Below are 23,199 nucleotides of genomic sequence, written 5' to 3'. Positions count from 1 at the left end.
CTCAGAATTAAGTGCATTAGTAGTTGGGTCTGGTGTAATTGCTGTGTTTGCTGCTTACCGGAAGGCCAGGCTGTCCTGGTAAACCATCCAATCCATCTCTGCCTGGGAAACCATCCTCACCTCTGATTCCAGGCAGCCCAGGGTCTCCTCGGATCCCTTTGGTGCCTAAAGAAGACCTCCCATTGTGAGACCAATCTTTCATTAGTACTATAAATAATAGGAAAGATACAGGTGATAAGAATTTTCACTCTACCTTTTGTAGTTACGTGTAAAGAGTCTCCCTTTTCTCCTTTCCGTCCAGGAAATCCAGCTGGACCCGAATATCCCTGGTGTTACATACATTAAAAAAAACCCAAAACAAATGAGAACTGCTTAAGAAATAAGTATCAAGATTTGCATTTCTACTGTACTGCTTAAACAAAAAAAAAAAAACTCCTTAAATTTTACTTCTTTCCTGTTACTTTCCATGAACGATTTCCTCTTCAGTAATCCCATTCTTGTGCAGAACCTTTATTAATATGTTCTAACTAGGACCAAGGTCTCTATGGCATGGTAGAGGAGATTCTGCATGAGGATGGATTGGGACACCTGTGGCTTTCCATGAGCTGGAGTCCTGCAGGTGACTGCAGGACTGCTCTGGAGTTCTGCAGGACTGCTGCTGCAGACCTGCACTGGAGAAAACATGGTGAATTACTTAGTGTTAGCCACTAAAGAAAATGACCCAAACAACTCTTTGTCACCTTGGGAAAAACCTTAGGGTTCTACTGACATGCAATTCCTGCTGTGCACCACTCCCAAGGAGAACAACCTCATAGTGGATTGTGATTCAAGCACTGTTCTGGGGCTGAAAAGTAGCATCACCTTCATTTACCAGACAAGAACTTGGGCATAGAGGGATTAAGGGATCAAATCACTTAATCAAATTACAGACCTGTGGGAAGGTTTTGGTTAGAAGGGAGGGCTGGAAGTCTCTGGCCCAGCCCAGCACCTGGAGACAGAGCAGGTTGCCCGGGGCCTTGCCTAGCCATGCACTGAAAATCTCCAAGGAGGGAAACCTTCTCTCTTGGAAAGACAAACTGTGGGGAAGCTAAAGACCAGTCTCTGGCACTCTTGACTCCTTGGCACAATGCTGGAACCTCCTCCTGAACAGCCCATCTGAAAGTGAAATTTCTAGCTGCTGGCCAAGAGCCTGGCAATCACAGAACCAAATCCATATCCATGGTAGGTGCCAAGGCCCAGAGGTTATAGAGTCATTTACTAGTGATTGTTTCATGCCAGTTAGCTTTAGTTCTGAATAATTACACTCAGGCTCACTAAAATATAAGCTGGGCATGTCAGGTTTTCCTCAGCCAAATCTTACAGAATTCCAGGGCAGACACTGAATGAAAGGGATGTACCTGATAAATTTATTTTTTGCTTAAAATACTCCTGTGCCAGTTATTATTTAGAAGTGTGTATTTGGCACCACAGTATTTTATCGACATTCTGGGTGAAAAGCATTTATAAAAACTGTTTCTCAGCTGCAGGTCACCACAACAATGCAGGTTTGCACTTCTGTTAGTCAAAAGAGTGAGATTAATTTTGATTGTAAGCATTCTGCTTTACCTGGGACATATTTGAAAGCTGCATTTTAATGTGACTGAAGCCAATCTGTACTCCATGAAAAAGTTGTTTCTTTTGGACATTGATTTTTTTCAGGCCAAAAGAAACCTCAAGAACTTAAAAGAATGCTGAATTACTGCATTAACACTGTACTAATAGCATGATCTTCACCTTGCTTTTTTTTCCCTCAAGATTTAGTTGTTATGTATAATACAATTTAGCATAGAGATATTTTCAAAATATTTTACAGCTGCTTCTAATTTCTCTTTATCCACAGGAAAAAAAAATCCTTTTGCTTGGGATAAAACTTCATTTTCATTAAACTGACATACATCTCATCAAAATTAATTATATTTATCATCCACACATGTATCTTGTTGAACAAGCTTAAAAAATTATGGAGTGATTTTTGTCCCAGTATATGGACCAAGAATATATAAGCTACATGGTTTTACTTTTTGAATTTGCTGCGTTATGTCTGTACATGTTTATTCTTCCCTCTGTTCTACAGTAACTTAAATTCTGGGATGAAGAATCTCAAAAGCAAAAAAAGCTTTGTAGAGATTACAAAGTTTTAAACAAAGTATCAATATTATATTTTGGGAAATATTACTGTCAAATTTTTGTGACTTCTAGAAAGTATAGCTTCTCATAAAAGTATTTTGAATTTTTGCAAAAAATCTACCTTTTCTGGGTTTTTTTTTTAATACAGCCAAAATAAAGTAAAAGTTTAATATATTATATTTTAATTCTAAAAAATTCCAAACTTTAGATAGTTGTGAGTGAACTTGGCTTTTTTAATGTCCAGAAGAGCCTAAAGTACTAAGTGAAAACAGTCAGATTTGCTCTGACATCTTTGGACTTTACAATGGTATGTAGTGATAGGAAAAGAGGAATGGTTTTATACTGCCAGCCACTAGGTTTAGATTAGATATTAGGAAGAAATTCTTTACTGTAAGGGTGGTGAGGCCCTGAAGTAGGTACACAGACCCAGAAGAGCTGTGGATACCCCACCCCTGGAATGCTCCAGGCCAAGAACACTCGGGTGGGGTCCTGAGCAACCTGGTGTAGTGGAGGGTGTTCCATCCCATGGCAGGGGTTTGGAACTGGCAGATCTTTAAGACCCCTTCCAACCAAAAGCATTCTACAATTCTTTGATACATAAAATCAGCTTTTGGGTCAGCATTACAAAGGACTCACTCTAAACCCTTGGGAGATGTGGCTGACTGAAGCCAGTTCTGCCTGTGAGGAGCCACAATGCAGCCAGCACACCACATAGTACAGCACCTCTATGATTCACCCACAAACAAGCTGTTATGAGCCCTTTCCTCTGTGCTATTGAACAGTGCTATTTAGGAAGATTATATTGTGAACAAGAATCTTTCATTTTATCAGTTTAACATGTGCATCCTATTAGCAGCAACAACCTTAGCTTACTATTGGAGTTGTTTCCCTTCCCTGGTCAGATCACACTCAATACAGCAGCTTGAAAGGGTTCTGCTTTCTTCAGATAGAAGGTGGACTTTGGGTTATGGGGAATTTTGGGAATTTATGGGGAAATCTTTCTCTCTCCCTAAAATTTTTTATTTGCACTTCCATTCTAGCAATGTTTGGCCTTCCATATTTTGTGGGAAGGGAGGGAGGGAGGGAGGGAGGGAGGAAGGAAGGAAGGAAGGAAGGAAGGAAGGAAGGAAGGAAGGAAGGAAGGAAGGAAGGAAGGAAGGAAGGAAGGAAGGAAGGAAGGAAGGAAGGAAGGAAGGAAGGAAGGAAGGAAGGAAGGAAGGAAGGAAGGAAGGAAGGAAGGAAGGAAGGAAGGAAGGAAGGAAGGAAGGAAGGAAGGAAGGAAGGAAGGAAGGAAGGAAGGAAGGAAGGAAGGAAGGAAGGAAGGAAGAGAAAATAATACTTTTCATCATTTTTCCATGGAGAATAGCTTGAGGTTTTGGATTTTTTTCATATATAATTGGCATATAAAACTAAGGCATATAAAACTAAGCAATAAAAAAACCCCAACGATCTCACTTTTGCTCCAGGGAAGCCAGGAAGACCATGTGGTCCTTGATCACCAGGTTCTCCTTTCCTTCCAGGCTGGCCAGGAGTTCCTGGAAAGCCAGGAGGGCCACGGGGGCCAGTAGAGCCCCTTCTGAGTTCCTCACCCAAAAGGCATCTAGTGCAATCCCCTTCTTCACCTAAGGAAAAAATTGGAATGAGAAGAAAGAAAGGTCTATCAACAACAAATAGATGTGCAGCTGTATCCATCTTATATATAGACTTGAGAACATTTGAGTAGTTTCTCAAATACTTGAGAAAATTACTCGTTTGTTTTTTTTTCTGACAAGAATCAAACACAAGGTTTCTCTGTCATGTTAGCCCCTGATCAAATTCATCAGTCCTCATGCATGTCATAGTTCAATAAACCCAGACTGAACACACTGGGGCTTTAGATAATACATAACAGCAGATCATCTATTGAGTTATCTGTTATAACTTACCCTTAGGTCCTTTTTGTCCTCTTGGCCCAGGGAAACCTTGCATACCAAATCTACCAGGTGTTCCCTCTTGTCCTTTTAATCCAAAGAGAGGACCTAGAAGTTTAATTTAATGAAAATATAAATTCATCTACTGTACATTTACTCTTTTTCTCTTTCATTCCTATTTCTTTGAGCTGCAACATATTTTCCCCGTTTCCTCTAATGTCACTTCCTGTCTAACCCAGCCTGCTGTGATGCACTCCCTTCTCTCTTCCTCTCTCCATCTTCTGACAGCTTCTCACACTCATTCTCAGTAACGTCCATCTGTTGTGGTAGACAATCCTCACCATTCTTTGCTCTCTCTAACACTGAATTCCTCCTCTCAGCCCAACCTACTCTGCATTAGCACAAATAACCTGCTCTGGATCATCTCCTGCACATTCTTTTCTCCATTCTTCCAAATGTTTCCAGGTCTGTCTAAAAATTACACAAACCTTTTCTTCACTGATGAGTGTACACAACTTCTCTGTGTCCTCCCCACCTCTCATTTAATTTTCATTTAATTTCATTTCACTTAATTTAATTTAATTTAATTTAATTTAATTTAATTTCATTTCATTTCATTTCATTTCATTTCATTCTGCCAATGTCTCACTTTGCCCTGCCAGCAGCTGTCTTTAAAATAATCAAAGATTTTCCTGAGAGTTCTCATCATCTCTGTTTTTGCACTTACCAGGGGCTCCAACAGGACCAGGTGGACCACGAATTCCGGGTGAGCCATCCTTGCCCGGAAGCCCAGGCGGTCCCGCAAAGTAAGCAGGAGATCCAATTTCACCCTTTTCACCTTTTGGTCCCATTTCTCCAGGTAAGCCTGGCTTATCCCCATCCGCTGAAACAGAGCCAGGGAAGAAGTTCAGAGCAATTTCTTAACAGTGCTGCCCAAAGAGCTGTGATGTAACAGAAGAGAAAGTTCATACAATTGCATCTAACATGAAAGGAAAAATGGACACGCTTAGCATGAAGCAAAATGGTAACTGCACTTTTCACTGGAGCAAATCAATAGCAGTTACAGGAACAAGACTCTGTCATCATCTCTATTTCAGTAGTTTTGCAAGAGTCCCACTGGTCCAAAGGAAAATGCTCCTCCCATTCTTTGCCCCCCACAGTTATTATCTACTACTCTGCACTGTGTATCACATGATCCCCATAAAGATTTTCCCCACTGTGACCCTGTATCAGTCAAACTCCCTATAAAGTTAAGCTGTTAGAACATGTATTGCTGGGACATTACCATCAGAAAATCCAGGAAGACCAGGCAATCCACGATCTCCCTCGTCTCCTCTGTCTCCTGGGAGTCCAGAAACACCTGGGAAGCCTGGATCACCTCTTGCACCTGAAAGACATCCCCAATTCCACAAAACGTGTTAGTGTGATGCTGCTCTTTGTAAAAAAGCAAATATTAGAATCTTCAAGTGCTTTGGAATAGTAGAGTTTACAACAGTTTCTAATGTAGCTTTAGACTGACAGAAGTGGTGTGGAGCCACCAAGCCCAGGAAGCAGGATAGTATCTTTCACCTTTTACTAATATGCAGCTAGAGCTATATTGCTCTAGCAATATCTGGGAAGCACAGAAGGGCAGCTTCCTGAGGAGAGCCCCTCTTTTTCCTACAGGAAGTTTCTATTGTAACAGATGTGTGATATGTGAGCTTTCCTTTGCTTCCCACTACCAAAAGCATCTGGGCCCAGCCCAGCTACTGCCTGCAGAAAGTATCATGCTCTTGTCAAAGATCAGCGATAGTAGAGGACATGTGGTGTCTTCAGCCCTCTGCCTGTTCCTCTCTCTACACAGTCCCTCCTGCTTCTAAAAGGCTGGCAGAGTATTTGGGGTGATCTGAACAATGTTTTGGGCCTCTTTCCCCCTTTCTCTGGGAGGGAGGGAACCATTCACTGCTAGTCTCTCTGGCTTACAACAAGACTAGTAAACTCTGTGGTATGAGGACAAAGGCCAAGGCCATGGCATGTGATCACTCTTGCTGTTTGCTGGCACCTTCCCTTGAATAGTTTTGGCCTTGGCAAACTGCTATCACCTTTTATGTGTTTCTAGTCTAGCCATGCAGAGCCACCACAGCTCTGCAGAACAGCTGACACTGGGTGCTACAAGCACAGTGAAAAGATCGCAATGGAAATTTGTCAAATTTAAAAAGGAAAAAAAATACTCTTATATTCCTCAAGGCTTTCTTAATGTTTGGGTTTCTTTCTTTTCTTTCTTTCTTTCTTTCTTTCTTTCTTTCTTTCTTTCTTTCTTTCTTTCTTTCTTTCTTTCTTTCTTTCTTTCTTTCTTTCTTTCTTTCTTTCTTTCTTTCTTTCTTTCTTTCTTTCTTTCTTTCTTTCTTTCTTTCTTTCTTTCTTTCTTTTTCTTTCTTTTTCTTTCTTTCTTTCTTCTTTCTCTGTCTTTCTATAAGATGACAAGAATGCTCTCTGCTGTGCTGCCACTACTGTGCTTTATCCAAAGTCTGAAACAGGACACAGAAGACAGACTCCCATTCTTCCTTTCGCTGGACAACAAAGTCACACACATTTTTGCTTGCTTCTTCTCTGTGGATACAGGCATGCATGGAAGCCTTTTGTACAGCAATCCAGCTCAGCAGGAGAGACAAAGAAACCACCTTCCTGCAGAAAGGTGATTAGGGCACTCTCTTGGAAGGCAATTACAGCTTCTGGAACACTTTAGCAAACACATTTTTTTAGGAGTTGAATTCTTAGAATGTCATGCTTTTGATCTATGCAGAAGGTAGTAAAACAGCTAAGATAAAAAATGAGAGCAAAGAAGATGTACCTTTCCTTGGGACGCGGGAAGGGAAATAGGAATCTGGCCCTGGAGGACCCATCTCGCCAGGCTCCCCCTGTCAACAGAAGTTGAAGTATCACACCCAAGCACATTGTTATAGACAATTTATTTTAGAATGAAATGGTATCCCCATAAAACAGAAACCCCAAACTCCCAAAGGCACTGACACAACATTTAAGAAACTCCAAAGATATCAAATTAACAAACCACATAACCGGTTCTACAATGGTAACAGACACAATTGCTGCTACATGATGACAGAAAAGGAAAGAAGGCAAAATGACAATCTGGCTTCTTGCTTCCAGCAAATGAAAGTAAAGCAGTACCTTGCTTCCTCTGGGACCATGGCCACCGGGTGGACCATCATATCCTGGAATACCCTGGAATACACATAGAAACAATTGACTTTGCCTTTATCAGAGAGAGACTAAAATTATTTGGTCAGTAGCAATTCCTGTAACACCAATAATTTTCTTTGTGGTTTGCTGTCCCATCTCTTGGATCAAGCCTAACTCTTGCCAAAGGCCAGAGAGACCTGCTGTGCTGCAGGCTCTGTCACCCCTGGCAGCGGTGCAGATGGAAGGAGCACCTACACTCACACCATTCCATGGATGCTGCAGGTGCAGGAGGAGAAAGGGGGATCCCCGCCATGCCAGTTGACCCTGAGCCACATGGGCTAGGCAGCCAGACCACAGCAGCCTGCTGCAAGAAAACTAAACATGTCAGAATCATTACAAGTAGACATATTTTCACTGGAATGGGAACAGTGAGCAGTGAAATAGGACTGAAGTACACAGGTGCTTTTTGCTCTTTTCCAGGTGGCTGGAGACTGTTTGGCTGAAGAAAGGCTGAATGAGAACTCAGAAGCAGACAGATTTCAGAGATGGTGATCATCTCTTCTGTGTGCTTTACTCAGCTCTTTGACAACTTTTGTTCTCTACAGAAAATGTTTATATGCACTCTGGAAAGAGACTGGTGTCAAAAAGGTGTGCTTTTAGTGGAAAACAGTGGCCAGATCAACAACTAATGTCAATTAACACAGTAGTTTTGTATAATTCACACTTAGATTATTAGCCAGTTTTTAAAAATCTCAGTATCTCTCAAGTTTTACAGTGGGTACAACCCTTACCCAGAACTTCAGTGGTAATAACCAGCTCTGTTAGTCACTCTTGAAGTAGTTTTGAAGCACTAAAAGTACCACAGCTCTCAATCAGATGCCGCAAACCCGATCACGTTTCAGAGGCTTTTCCATAATGGCAAGTATGCATCTCACCATTGGAAAAAGAGCCTCTTGATTATCACGTGTAAAATCTCTTTACACTAGGTGGAGCTGGTGGTCTAAAAGCAAAGTCAGCAGCTTCCTGCTCAACTGCAACTTCATCTGTGTGCTAGCAGGACCTATCATCCTTCTTTCTCTCTCAAGAATAAAATCAGTCAAAAATCAACAAAAAGGAGGTTGTGAATAGCACATAGAGTAGGGCATCTCCTCTCACATACAGATTATACAATGACAGTCCATCCAAACCAATGTTCCATCTGCTACAACTATTGCCAAGATTCATCCTCAAAAAGGAGCAGCCACTGCTCCCTTCTGACTGGAGCATGAACCCATGTTAAGGTCAACCAGTGGGCTTTAATGGCTTTTGCATCAGCCTCTCCATGTATGCATTACTAATAGCAATTCCCTTCCACACCACCAGACTGAATAGCTGTGCAAATGTTATTTTTCAGATTTCGTGTACTTTCATGTCCCATGTGTTTCATGTTATTATTGTTATGCCTTGGTGGCAGGACAAATCTTTAAACAACTAAAGATGGCAAGGCATGGAAAAATCGTGCATCCCAGAGCTATTTACCTCATGGAAGTGATTTCTAATGCTGACTGAAGAAGCCTTTTTCTGAGACCAAACAGAAAGTCTCTGTCTGACAGAATGCTATTTTAAATATTTGGGTGTGTTTCCATGGGGACAGAGATTAAACTGGTATATTTATCAGTTTCCATCTCTTCTCTCTTTGTGATATCCAAGATAACCGTAGATTTCAAACACATCTGCAGAAAGCTATTCAAAAAAGCTTCTGCTTGTAGCAAGAAAATGACAGAAATCATAATCACAGTAATTAGAACAATGAAAGTGATACTTCCCTGTAATGGTCTCAAAAGATGCTCATGGTTTAAGCAAATCTGGACTTTAATCATAGGGTAATTTTTTTTGCCTCACTGATGAGAAAAATAACTGACCCAAAATTAGAATGATGGATGAACCCAGATGATATTTGTTAGACTACAGCTAGTGTAATTGCAGGCAGAATTTGTCCTCTACAGTTTACTTTTCAGACAGATGGTCTTCATATGTGTTAGAAACAACAGTCTTGTATGAAATACTCACTCTTTCTCCACTGAGTCCTGGAAAACCAGTGATGCCAGGCAGTCCCTATGAAGGTACAATAAAATTAACAAAATAAAATGACATTCTAACATCCTCATAGCAAAGAACCATTATTATTTCTTAGAGAAAATAAATCTAATAGCTTGAAACTCTAAGAGTTACACTTCAGATATGTTTTCAATTAGAAAATAGTACAAGTCTGAAATCTAATCTGGTATTATATTTTTTTTCTCTCTTAATCAATACATTGTAAATTGACCATAAGATTATAAAGATGACTGAGATTTTTTAAGAAAATGTATTCTCAGTACAGTTCTCACTCCATTTAAGCACTTCAGAAACACTGCTCCAAAACAAGCAGTCAGAGATGCTACAAGGAAGCATTTAGATTGACTTTTACTTGAGTCCACAAGTAAGTGGAGTCAGACTCCTGTTGTTAACCATGGTCTGCAGACAGCTCAGATGGGAACAGGGAAGGACAGTCTGTGCTGAGGACCAGGACAGCAGCTGTGGTTGGTGAGCACAGCTTCAGGTGAGAGATGCACAAGGCTTCCCAGGGATGGCACAGGGACACATTGCCATTCACCTGTGAGTCCTGTGGGGGCCTCCTCCCACCAGCATTTCAAAATGGCCTTTCCTGCTTCAGGCAGTTCTGAGCTGGCCAAACCTATTGATCTGAAGAACTATAACTTCTTTGATTTTTTTCATCTGAGTTTTGTTCCAGAAGGCAAACTCTCAGCTCAGATCCACCCACTCAGCTGAATGAATTCTACCTTTAGAATTGACTAACTGAATGACTCACCCTTTGTCCTGGGTAGCCCACTACCCCTTCTTCACCTTTTTCGAGAGGAAAGAGAAGAACACCCTAGGAAAGATTGCAGGTCAGTTCAGTGTATTTCTTCATTATGTACAAAAAAATTGCAACACTGTCTATGGAAGCGAAACAGGAAGAAAGCATCATTGTAACACAAGCATAATCTAATAATAGCTGCATGTGAAAGAACTGTTGTCCTTATAATTAAGTGTAACATGCTTGCTTTGTTACAATAGCAGGAGCAGGCCATTAGAGAGAGGACAGTGTCTCCCTCCTATCATCTCCTTTATTTCTTCTGTGTCTGCAGCTCTGAAGAAGAGCCAAAGTAATTATTCAGCTATAGAACCAATTAAGCAACTCAGCTTATGCCCGAACTGTAGCTTCAGAGAGCTGTTTGGCAAACACAGGCACGCTGCTATCCATCCTACTATACAAAACAAAAGAAGGGGAGAAGCACATATCCCCTTTTGCCACATCAGCATATAATCACAGTTTTTCTAATGAGCACAAAAAAATCCAACATGTGTAGAATATGATCAGCAGCTGAACAACAGGCAAGCAACCACACATGGAGGGCATCAGGGCTCACAATGTGACCTTCTCCCATAACCTTGTGGAGCTGCTGACCAGACCATCTGAGAAAATAAAGCTCTGCAAAATGCTCAGCAAGGCATCCCTGCTTAGTAAAGATTCTGTTTTAAACCCCTCTGGGAAGTCAAAAGGAACCACTCAATGGCAAAGCTATTTAGTCAGTCTAGAGCTTGTCTGTGAGTTATAACTAAACCATGTTCAGTCAAGCTGGGTTGACAGCTTTACACAATGCAACATATGGGATTACTGCCCACTTACTCAACAGATCTGAAAAACCATGAGACAAAAAGTTTGTATGTGTTGGACAGTAGGCTAAAAAGGATTAAAAATACAATATGTTCTTATTGAATAAAATACAGTGAAATTTTAAAACATAGATCAGAAGAATAAGCAAGGAGATTTATTAATAATTAGAACTAAAATTAAAAATATGTGAGGGAAAGTCTTATTTCAGTAAATCAGTAAGAGGACAACTGATTGTACTGTGGAGTTATTACACATCAAGCTGTTCAGTTTTTCTGAAGCATTAGAAGTAGTGTCTCTGCTTATAACACATCTATATTGCTCCATATCTATATTGCATCACATCAGTGAAGAGCACACAAGTATTAACTCCAATATTATTATTTGACTTTGTTCTTCTCCACATGACTTACTGGAATTCCAGCTTCTCCTCTTGGTCCAGGGTCTCCTCTTTCACCCTAACAATAAGGAAAAAGTATTCAGATAGGTTTGGCATTCCCACTTACATTTTGATAACTTTTATACAACACAAAATGACTGATCAAGAGAAAAAACACTACTCTTGTGCTGTTCTTTATTCATACACTTCTTGTATTAAATCAATGCTTTCATGATAAGTTTTTGAAGTTGCTTTTTAAAGAAATACTTGATAATTTTTCTGAAAAGATCTCTAGGAATGTCAATGCTCAGCTCTTTCCAGGCTTGTTCATGAGATGTCTGGGTGGTGAGTGCCAAAGGAATGCCTATGAATAAATGCACACTCTCCCATTTTTAACCTACTGATTATCTACGAATTATTTGATCAAGAGCTCCAGTTAGGGTAAGACAAATCATAGTCTAAATTCCACTCTCTATATTGATGACATCTCCATTGAATATAACAGCTCTCCAGGTAAGTAGTTCAATGTGGGTGTCTGCTTAGTCATGAAAATCTCAGCATGTATGTTATTTAGGGCAGACTGCAGAGTATCAAAGCTGGTTTTAGATCTTCCCGTGTCATAGCAATTTACTCATCTTACTGCAGAAATTGTATAAGCCACATAAACTTTCTAACTTCAAATGTGGGATGAAAAGTAACTGATCTGGAGGTTGGTGTCTGATACAGAATGCACACATACAGGGTATGACTCCCTCTGCTCCCAGCAAGGAGCAGCAGATGAGAATAAACTGCATCTTCCATGTGGGGATTTCTCCAATATGTAAGAATAAGCCTTAACTCTAAGTATATAAATATCTGCATCACACAGATAAGTTATCAAAACAAACACAGTAATGGTTTCTCAGCAGGCATTTCTGCTTGTAAAATGAGATGTGAGTGATGGCCAGTAGCTGCACGCTTAAACAAAAAGAACAAGTTTGCCAAAGACATCTCTAAACTTGAGAAATACTTTCTGAATTACTTTAGCCACCACAGTTTCAATGAATTTGTTATGATCCAAGTTTGTGAAAGTAGCAGACTTCTCTTTTGGTATATTAAAGTCTTTTAAGTTCTATGTTACAGCATGTTTGTACAATATTTTAGTTTTGGTAGCGCAGAGCTCTTGGTTCCTTTTTTATCTCAGAAAAATGCCCTCTTAGTTACCTTGTGCTTGTCAGGGGGGACACCTGTCAGTTCTCTTGTAGGAAGCCCAGGTGGACCTGGAGGACCTGGAGAGCCCTGCAGGGAAAACACAAAGGAACATTCACCAACAGCTCTAATTCCTGGCCAAGTTGATCAGCAGAGGATCTAGGACACTGCAGAGAACAGCACAGATTTGCCCCTGCTGGAAATCTGGTTCTAACCATATACAACCATACCAGATAAATTTGTGGCAAGATAAATTAATTTTGTGCTGGGTAAACATATAGCAGTACTTGCTCTTGCCCTGTGTGTTTTCACAACAGCAAGGGTTATTGCATTACATAAAGTGGCCTGGCTTTATAAATTTCAGAACTTACCTCTGTGTCAGTGTAAATGAGAGCACACAGAGAACTAGACATATAGGGGTTAGTTCAGCTATGATGTCCCTTACTGAGATTATAATTACTTTCAGACCTATACTTCATTTTTCTCTTATAATTATATAATGCAATTGCAAATGAAGAGAGTATTTAAAGTATGTTAATTTATAAATAACAGAAAACATCCACCTGCCCTTTAGTAGTGATATTAATTCATTAGTTTTCCTTTACCTGTTCACCTTTTTCTCCATAGAAGCCAAGTCCCCTGTTGCCCTGCAAAAACAACAGGTCAATGTTTACCAAGTGTACAACTCTAATCTAATATAAAATTCAAATTTAAACATGCTTAAAGGCCTTTTCAGGCTTACCAATCTGTATGACACCACTGAAGAATGCAATCAAACAATACCCTAGGCTTACCTTGAAGTATTTTTATAGATTTAGAACTAATTTTACAGACCCAAATTTTTATAAAGACAACTGTTTAAAATACCATGCTACCAGTTCTTCTTTGAGTCATCCACTGAGTAAGGTCATGAAAAGATCAAGTATTTCTTCTGAAAGATTTTTTAATAGCCTTGAATGCTAAATAAAAACACCTAAATTGGCTGGAACAATGAAGTCATATATTTTTTCCATGGAGATAAAACTGAGTATTGTGAAGACTGCAAGGATTCTCTGTTCATGGAAAGCTACTGTGACTACAGTAGCAAATTAAATCTGGCTCTAATCTTTTCAGGGTAGGTGATCCCAGTGTAAGATTAACTTCCCATGGTATGCAGCCAACACAGAAAGTCTTGTGCTACACAGTCTTTCATGCAGCCCATGGTTCTTTCTTTTACTGCCTTGAAGTAGGTCTTGGATAAACCTCAGCAACACAAAATCAACATCAACAACTCTGACACAAAGACTTACTTGTGGTCCTGGGGGCCCTGGGGGTCCTGGTGGTCCCTGGGGAAGCACAAGAGGGGAGAGCAAGTTACTCGTTGCTTTCTAATTAATGCACGCAGGAGGTTAGTCACCCTCTGTCTGAAACTAAGTACATATTTAGTAGGGAGTGTATTCCTCAGCATCCCATGTGCCATTATTACTATATATGAGCTGTATTTACTGTTCTGAAAAACACTTTCCAAAGTCACATTGTAATCTTTCTGAGCAGACTGAGTTACCCAGCCTAGATCTAATGAAAACCCATTTTTCCAAGTAATAAGAACTTCTGCTTTTGGATCCTGACTAAGCAACATTTTAAGCTCATACCTAAAGCTAAGCACATCTTTAAGGGCTTCACTGGGCTGCAGTTTTGGTACTGTACTGGTCTGTAAGGGGGCTGAACTATCACAGACATCTCAGGTTACCTATCTGGGATTGTACAGAATGAAACCAAAGGAAGATGGTGGAAAATGAAACTAAAACAGGAAATACATCTGACAGAGGCTTACAAGAGGTAGGAAAACCATTAATTGAAGAGACAACCTTCCTTGCTTCAGTCAGCTATGGTAGTTAACAGGCTCCAAAGGGCTTTACACATTAAAAACTGTCAAAGGAGGGAAATCTGGGGTGAATAAGAAGCATGAGCTGCTCAGTTCATGGTGAATGAGTGACACAGAAAGGAGAGAAGGTTGCAGATGGAACTGTCCACCTACTGAAACCTGAAAGGGGATGTTAGCTACATAAGGGAAAATTCAGTTTAACCTGCAAGGAAAAGATAGTAACATTCAGGTGAGACCTGAACTTTTTAGGCACCTCTGCTTGCTACGTATCTTTGTGTGGACAAACACTAAACTTGTTCTGAAAAAAACCTGCTTTTGAATCACTTTTGGTGACTCAAGTAATTTGTGAACTACTGCCTAACTACTGGGCAGATGCTGCACAGGGTATCCCCTAGCCTGGAGAGCCTGCAGGGACCTGGGGGAGCCAGGCTTGCCTTCCTGCACAACCCAGCTCTTAGACAAGGGCAGTGATGGAAACTCACACCTGTGAAGTGCTCCTGGGTCTCTCACAGGAGAGTCAGAGCTTTAGAGGCAGTAACTAAAACTGGATGTATTTTGCTCAAAAGAGATGTTGCCAGTATGGTAACCAGAGGGATGTGGCTGTGGGAGCTCCCCAAGACAAGGGCACAGAAAATGTATGGTTCATAGCACTCCTAACATCCCAGAAAGAGCACTGGGAATATGAGTCACTGCAGGCTGGGCTCCTGTGAAGCTCATGAACTTCTGTGGGTTTGCTCTAAAGAAAGAGTAAGTAAAGGACTGATTTTCCTTCGACCAGTAAGAAAGAAAAAGTGCAGTTTACTCCAGGTGATAAAAAAGACCAGTGCAGAAAATTAACTTTGAAAGGCTTAGCATACTGTGGATTTTTTTTTTTGTTGTTGTTTTGCTTGGTTTAGTTTGGGTTTTTTGGGGCTGGTGGGGAGGGGGGTGTTCCTGAAAACAGCTATGGAGGCTGTGAGTGAGAAGCCCCAAATTAATTTTTCCCCCTCAGACCAGGGATGTAAAGCAGGTCTAAAGTAAATTTTGACAAAACAATGAAAAAAGCAAATGCTACAAAGTTGTGTTACAGGAAAATAAAAGAAGCTTAAAGAAAATGAGATCTACTGAATTTGAATACCTGCTTCTCACCCATGAAACTATTAACCATGGAAATAAGAAATGTAGAAATTGTATCTGGAGAGAACATAGTCTTCTCAAAGAACTATAGTGCAACGGGTGTGAACATCAGTGCTGTAAATTACAATTTTGGGAAAAAAAATCACAGAAAAATAGTTTAAAATTGCATTCTAAATACCATTCAATCTCCTGTGGGAAGCATAGAGAGCTAATATACATATCCTTTGTGAGCAGAAAAGGTAACATATTCAAGTCATTCTGATAACTCAGTGTAGGAAGATGTTCTAAGGAGGTTAAAAAAATACAATATGAATCAAAAGCTTCTGACAGCACCCCTATATAGCTCTTCATGCAATATTCATCCCTCAGTGTCTCACTGTGCTTTTTAAAAGGTCTAATGTCTAAGGTCTTCTTGCTATTTCTAACCTAGGTTACAATCCAACATAATGGAACTTGATGAGATAATTCTTCTGTTTGGTTAATTTTCTAGAGAACATAATTTTAATGTACTTACTGGTCTTCCTCGCTGTCCTCTTGGACCAGTAGGTCCTTGAATACCCAGCGTACCCGGAGGTCCCTTTAAATAAAAAAATCCACCAACTATCAATCAATGTTGTTCTGATATTAGCTACTGTTACACTTTATCACATCCACTGTAATGCTACTTACTGGAAAACCAATGACCCCTGAATCCCCAGGATCTCCCTAAAAAAAAAAACAAAACAAAAACAAAGAAGTAAAAAAAATCCAATAAATTCTATATACAAAATTGAATAAAATATTTTTATCCATTAATAATATTCTCCTCATTTAAACAAATAATTATAGCATGCAATGCTACTCAAACCCTTCCATACAGATGCATTCCATAGAGATGTTGAGATAACTGAATGTGGGCCACATATATTTCATAGTCTATAGATAACTGCATGCAATAAAGTAGCAGGGTACAAAGTTGGCTAATGAAGTTAGGGATCCAAATTACAAGGCTGAACTATACAACAGACCACACTGAATTTTTTGTTGAAAAATCCTATCTCACCAGTGGCTTAATTAGGGCTCTAACCTTAGATAAAATGTCCAAGCTCATTTTTGTGAGTTGCATGGGAATTACTGAATCATTTTGATTCTCTTCTTAGTCACTAAAAGCATTTGGAACATACTGTTTTCAGTGACCACATATTTTAACTTCAGTACATGCTGAAATGTTTTTGGAAATTAGATCCAAAAATGTTCTAGCCCAAAGACCTTTCAACACACATAAATAATGTGTTATTCAGGCCAAACACCTTCAATCATTTTGAGCAGCATCTTAACTACCTAGTTAATTTGGGTTTAGTTAACAGAATAATTTGTGGAACCAAATACTTTCTGAAATGAATACAGGTGTCAGTATCCATCCTTGGCCACAATATAGTTGAGCATTTCTTAAACATTACTTAATCGCTCCTGATTACTAACAGTGCAGATCTGAAGATTTTCTAAAAGGAAAAGAGGTTTCCATTAAAAATACAGGCAACTTACAAATACGTCAAGAGAAATACCTATTTTGGCACTTACTGCTGGCACAAAATACACACAAACAATGTCAGCAGATCCCTTCTGTGCTGAGTATAGCTCAGTTGCAGCTTTTCAATCAGCCACAATTTATACTCTACATATGTAATCCCTTATCTCCTTCTTATACCTTCAAATTATGCAAGGTTATATATATATATATATATCTGAGAAAAAGCTGTAAGTGATTACAAAACAAGCTTTAAGGATTAGACACATTGGAATACTGGGGGGTTACTAAATAACTAAATAAAATATTGAAGGATATTTTACCCTAAGTCAATCAAACACTTGCATGACAATTTTACAGGAAAGGTGCTAATAGTAACCAGAATCATTCAATGGACAAACCAATGGCAAAGAAAGGGTTTTGCCATGCATGATACAAAGGTAGTAATTGAATAAAGAGGGAAATATCTGACCTACATCATCCACAGTGCCTTTGCAATCCACCTATAGGATGACACTCTTTGGAAATAACAAGAGTTCAGATTTTTTCCCTTGGACATCATATAAACCTCGCTGCAACCAGAGAAAGCAGAAGCTGCCTTTCAAATCCTACACAAAATCAAAGTGGGCCTCTTGGGATGTGCCCATCAGAGTATAGGAAAAATTTACTCTCCATCATGTGTCTGCAAAACTGCACTGGGCAAGAGTAACTGGGGGCAGTTCTGGACGTACCCTGTGTCGGCTGATGATCTCCGGCGCCACTATGTACGGCTCCCCCTTCTGGCCCTTGGGCCCCTGGACTCCCTGGAGGTGACCAAAAAAATCAAAACACCACGTGAGCTCCCACACCATCTCTGCTAACATGTAAACAGCTAAGAGTGAAATGAAAAATATTTGTTGGTGTTTTTGTAAGTGTACATAAACATATTGCAGTTTAGAGGTAGAGACTATGCCTAGCTTTGGAAATTTATGGTTTAGGAAAAAAAAATGTAAACCCTCACAGTATGTAAAAGAATGAATTTCTAAATTTTGGGGAGAAACCCCCATTACCAGGGAGTGGTATTATGGGGTAGCACCTCCTAGCTAGAACTGATGCTGCTCTTCCTAGGGCTGACATGTGCCCATGTAAATCCAGGAGTTCCACTGCTCACATCAGCAGGATCCTGTGTATCTCACCATGAAAAGCCAATACTATGGCCATGGGGCAGGGAAGAAAAGGATACTTTCATCAGCAATTTCGAGTTTAATATTATTTTATTGCTGTTGATTAAAGCTGTACAGCTTTTCCTACAGCAATCTCCCTGCAAGACCTGTGTGACAGGTACAGCTCTGAGCAGACCTTGTGGCCCTGGCTGCAATGCAATGACTGCACACTGTGCAGTGTGTCCATGCTGAGTCTGCACCAATGCTCTGCTGGGTCAAAAAGCCCCACATTCCCTTTGTTAAGAGATGTCCCATTAACCCAACCCATGTGTGAATGAAAGTCACTCCAGCAATGTTCTTAGCTTCAGATACTCACTTACTGCCAGCTACTTACAATGCTACCAGGGAAACCAGAGAATCCAGGAGTTCCTGCGTCACCAGGATCACCTGCTGTCCCATTACAGCCATCATGACCTGGTTTCCCCCTTGGTCCTGGCTGGCCTGGATGACCCTGTTGAGGAAAAAAAAAAAGTGTTTATCTATCCATCTGTTTCTAGTTTTCCTTTTCCTGTAGTCACAAAGTATTTAGACATTCTCACATTAAGTCCAAGGCTTGGATCCATGGGAAACTAGGATTTTCAAAGACAGAAACAGACAGTGCCTTTTTTTAATATAGCTGCAGCTTGAACCAGATGCCCCAGACAGCATGAAAAAACGAGTAGTGAAGGACCTCTCAGAAAGGGTAAGAAAGCTATGTTTAATGCAGACACTGTTATGCAGAGAACTAAGCCAGATGAGGCTGCTGTGCAGGGATCCACCAAGAACTGGGATTGGTAAGCATTTCAGTGCTTCACACTGGAAGAGTGGGAAGAAATGCTCCTCATTGAGTTTGAACAGCTTCCAAGCCAGGAAAAAAGTCAAAGATGCTGTTGGAGCTAGACTGAGTGTCATGATGAGGCTGTAAAAATGGAAGAAAACAGCAGGGCTCAAAGGTAGTAAGCTGGGGGCACTCCAAGACCTTGACACAGAGTCTCTGAAAATTTACTCCTGTCTTAAACTGTATTTTCATTGCTGTTCCTGCATTCACCTTAACTTCTGTTGCTTCTGGTTTGCACTGAGGCTGATGAGAAGCAAATCTTCCCTTGAGCAGCTCTTTGTTCCAGCAGGCTCAGTCAAAAAAACCCCAGAAACTAACATAAAACATTTCTTCCTTCTCCTTTATCTATAGAAGGAGTTTTCTCTTTGCTTTTGCTCCATTGCTTAGAAAAAATAGAAGAATATCCATGTCCTTACTGAGCTCCACCAAATACTGCACTCCTCATCCCAGAAGAGACTCAGTCTTGCCACCATTCTCTCTTGGCTCCCAGCCTCACATCTTAGCACTGTACCACTGTGATTTGTTCAGGTGTCTATCTACCTGCCTTCCCATGGTCAGTGAAAAAACTGGTTGGAAAATATAAGGGTGCCTGAAGGGCAGGGGCAGCTTGAAGAGAGTACACAATAAAAATGCAGGTTCCAGTTCTGTCTGAAGGTATTTATCCCTCACAATGCAATGTGCAGAGGTCAGGGAGGCAGGGCTGAAAAAGAAAACATGCCCAGGTAAGAGAAGCAGTCCAGCTATAGCAACAGAGGAGCAATTTACTCTGCTTCCCAAGATGTGTCAGTGCTTAGAAAAAAACTCAGCATGATGCAGTGAGATGAACAAGATCCTTGGCTCAGGAGTGTTAATAGAAATGGCAAATATGGTCTTCTTTTTTTCCTTAAAGAGTAAGAAAGAGGGAGACAAGGAAGATTGTGAGAGAGAAATCCCTGAAACTTGATAGGAAGCTCTTCTGGAAACAAAAGAGGGTGAAAGTAGAGTGGATGTGGATGCGTGGGCTGCAAAGCGGGGCCCCGGTGTCAGGGAGCACTACAAAGGAAACCCAAGCCTGGGAACTCTGTCCAGGGATTCCAGTGACTCAGATTTCTTTGTTATTTTATGACACAAGATGTAAAGAAGTGTAGGCTGGGAAAATACTGTGCTGTGAACTTTACCCGGTTTTCCTCTTTGAGTGTTTCAGTTTCATAGACCTGGTCCATTTGTTCAAAGTTTTACACTGTTTAGTGCTCAGTAAGATTTTTAAGACAATCTCAAGCATGCCATATGAACTATAAAGCAAATTAACCATAGTTAGTATTCTTAATATCACTGGTTGTTATACCAGCTTTGCAAATCAGAAATAATTTAGGAACAACCAACTCATGTCTGTTGTTCACAAGCTTGATAGTTGTGAAGCACTTCAGTCACAGGTCTTTCCTACAAAAGAACATACTTATCTGGGTAACCTCCAGAGACACAGGAAATTTCTATCCTTTTCTGCCTCTTTTATAAGGGGATTTCTCCATAGGACAAAGCAAATGGACCTTAATTATCTGAGGAATGAGAGGGAGCACAGATTCTGCTCTTTTGTTGTATATCTTCAGTTCCACTCACTTCAGCAAATGGCCTTAGCTGAAAAATGTGTACGTGGCTGATACAGAATTTAACCCAGACATTTTAATTAAAGTACAAAGGCTTTAAGCTAGCCTGCAATATTTGCATTTGGTGATTTCTTAAAGATGAAGTAACCCGCTACTTACAGGAATGCCATCTGCCCCGGGGAATCCAGTGACTCCTCTTTGTCCCTAGAGTGAAACAGCACAATTAAAATGATGTCCTGCTAGCATTTTGCTTATTAGCTAAAACATTTGATATTCAAAAGTTACCACTTCTCCTTTGGGTCCAGTTATTCCTGGGTATCCTCTTTCACCTTTGTGACCTTTGGGACCTTGCACTCCTGGGATCCCCATCAATCCCGGTGGTCCAGTGAATCCCTGTGATCCAAGGAGTCCTGGCTGGCCCTGATAAAAACAATAAAACAGAATTGACATAGGAACAGTTGTGATGTATGAAGCTGGATAGGTTATCACTCCTGCAACAAAGTCAATCTCTCAAAGAAAAAATAAACACAGAATTTCTTTCCATCACAGTAGGCCAGGCTCTTTGATAAAAGTCATCTGAAATGCCACACAAAGAAACTCCAGCAGCAGTGACTATATTGCATATGTGGCCACAAAATTAACTCATGGATACTAGCATTCAAATCAGTATTCACTACTTCAGTATTCATGGCCAATCTATGAAAAAACTGTTTTCTTTGGAATGAGGTTTCTCAAAAGTGATTCTCCTACAACATAACATATGACACTCCAAACAAATAAAATATGATTAACTGTGAAATTTGCTTATTGGCCATATATATTGTAAGTGGAGTCTGATATTTAATGGCAGGAATTTCTGCCTCTTTAGTGACAATATTTCTATTCAGCAGTGGAGCCTGAAAATGATGGGACATGCATGGATCCACAGAGGTTGAAGAGTTGCACACAGGGCTCCTTGGTCATTCTCCCTTCCAGCGCTGGTTTGGCTCTTCACGCCACTTCAACCATAGTTTAGAAATAATCCCTGTTGGCTGCCAAGATCACAAGGCTCAAAAGGGGAAAAAAACAATTTTGAAATGACACAATGGAGGTTTAAGTAATGGATTGTGACAGTATGTCTGAGATCTCTGAACTGAAGTATTTGAATATTGTTCCAGACGTAGCATCACCAAAGGCACACATGTTTTACATGTACTCACTTCTCTAATGACATTAATAGTACATTGCTGCAATCTTTTCTGGAGAAATATGTTTTAAATGGGGCAAAGCACCATTTACCAAGACATTCAAATTAAGTCAAATCTAATGAAAATTGTTTTTAAAATGCAATTAGATTTTTTTCACAGACCAGGCTGGAACAGCACCAGTATCTCACAAAGGAGAAGAACTACAGCAAACCATGAACAAACACATACATATTCATAGCACAAAGTTGATTAAAAATACTATCTTCTTTTAGTAGAAAATACTTACAGTCTTGCCCATGCCTTCAAAGAAAGAGCCAGAAAGTGAATGCAATTCCTGTTCAAGAGTTCAACTTTATTTAATGCCATTGAGGTGGAAAGAGGGCAGTGTGGGGACTTGAAAGAAAGAAACCTGAAGATAGCCTAATTGGATTAGGAAGTTGTACCAAAGACACTGAAGAATGCCTTACTGGTGTTAGGCAAAATTTATTTTAGTTTCATAGGCCCATTTGTGATACACTTAAAAATTTCATAGTCAACAACTGTCTAAAGTAAACATTTATCTCTGCTGCAGTTGTTTTCATACCACACACCCCAAACCACCGCTATGACTGAAGCACAGCTTACTTGTAGCTTCAAAAACAAATTAATTTTCCACCCTGCTTCCATGCAAAATTGTTGTCACAACACTTGGGGTAGGTTTTATACTTTAAATCTAATTGTATCACATCATATGAGTCCATATTGAGACGCTGACACAGCCAAACAAACTGAGTGCAAGAGAACTGAGAACTGAGTGCAAGTCTTTAATTTTGGAGGAAGACTAGGAATGAGCCAATATCTACAGTATGATCCATATTGTACAGTATGGATCTTGTGCTCTACTGTTAGGACTGATTTGACAAGACTGATGGTTTAGGAGCAGTGCCAAAGGACAACATGAATTTAAGTGTTTGAGCTGTCAGTGTGAAAGAGAATTCCCTCTGCTTACAACCAAACCTGACTTTATACAGCATCCCTACTTTTAAACCAAGCCTGCTCATGAGGTGCTAAGAGGCCAATGTCTTTTCAGATTAACAAACTGAGAAGAAACAAAGATTACATGAATACATCTAAAACATGAAAGAACTCATGTTGGCAGGAGGCATATGCATCGGAACAAGCAGCTGCTCATTTCCTTATGCCAGGCACCACTGGCGAGCACAAATGCATCTACCTCCACCAGCAGCAGTTTTTAGTTTTTTTCAAAATGCAGTGATCCCTAAAATTTATTCTGTGGAGGTACAGATCCCAGTAGACATATTTTCTGAGTTGCCTGACTCAAATGGAAATCTAGTGCTGATTAAAAGCACTAGAGTAATAACGTAAATCTGAACCAGAATTTTTCATTGTGAGTTCCAAGATCA

At 40.1% G+C, this 23,199-nt stretch overlaps 1 protein-coding gene across 1 annotated transcript in view; it reads right to left on the bottom strand.

Moving 5' to 3' along the window:
* The window catches only part of COL4A2 (collagen type IV alpha 2 chain), a 145,239-nt gene that overhangs the window by 34,059 nt on the left and 87,981 nt on the right, over positions 1-23,199 (bottom strand). The window contains exons 5-24 of the mRNA XM_036382587.2: positions 20,895-21,029; positions 20,769-20,813; positions 18,544-18,660; positions 17,739-17,810; positions 16,170-16,205; positions 16,015-16,077; positions 13,810-13,845; positions 13,126-13,167; positions 12,536-12,610; positions 11,367-11,411; positions 10,108-10,170; positions 9,306-9,350; positions 7,245-7,298; positions 6,907-6,973; positions 5,362-5,463; positions 4,804-4,959; positions 4,092-4,184; positions 3,622-3,788; positions 254-326; positions 59-165 (exon numbers count right to left, since the gene is read on the bottom strand). Coding sequence (XP_036238480.1) covers positions 59-165; positions 254-326; positions 3,622-3,788; positions 4,092-4,184; positions 4,804-4,959; positions 5,362-5,463; positions 6,907-6,973; positions 7,245-7,298; positions 9,306-9,350; positions 10,108-10,170; positions 11,367-11,411; positions 12,536-12,610; positions 13,126-13,167; positions 13,810-13,845; positions 16,015-16,077; positions 16,170-16,205; positions 17,739-17,810; positions 18,544-18,660; positions 20,769-20,813; positions 20,895-21,029 — 1,593 coding nt within the window. The remainder of the gene's footprint in view (positions 1-58; positions 166-253; positions 327-3,621; positions 3,789-4,091; positions 4,185-4,803; positions 4,960-5,361; positions 5,464-6,906; positions 6,974-7,244; positions 7,299-9,305; positions 9,351-10,107; positions 10,171-11,366; positions 11,412-12,535; positions 12,611-13,125; positions 13,168-13,809; positions 13,846-16,014; positions 16,078-16,169; positions 16,206-17,738; positions 17,811-18,543; positions 18,661-20,768; positions 20,814-20,894; positions 21,030-23,199) is intronic.

Source organism: Molothrus ater, chromosome 2, assembly GCF_012460135.2.
Source record: "Molothrus ater isolate BHLD 08-10-18 breed brown headed cowbird chromosome 2, BPBGC_Mater_1.1, whole genome shotgun sequence".
Classification (NCBI taxonomy): domain Eukaryota; kingdom Metazoa; phylum Chordata; class Aves; order Passeriformes; family Icteridae; genus Molothrus; species Molothrus ater.
Note: the sequence above shows the minus strand (reverse complement) of the source record. Positions and strands in the feature narration are given on the sequence as shown.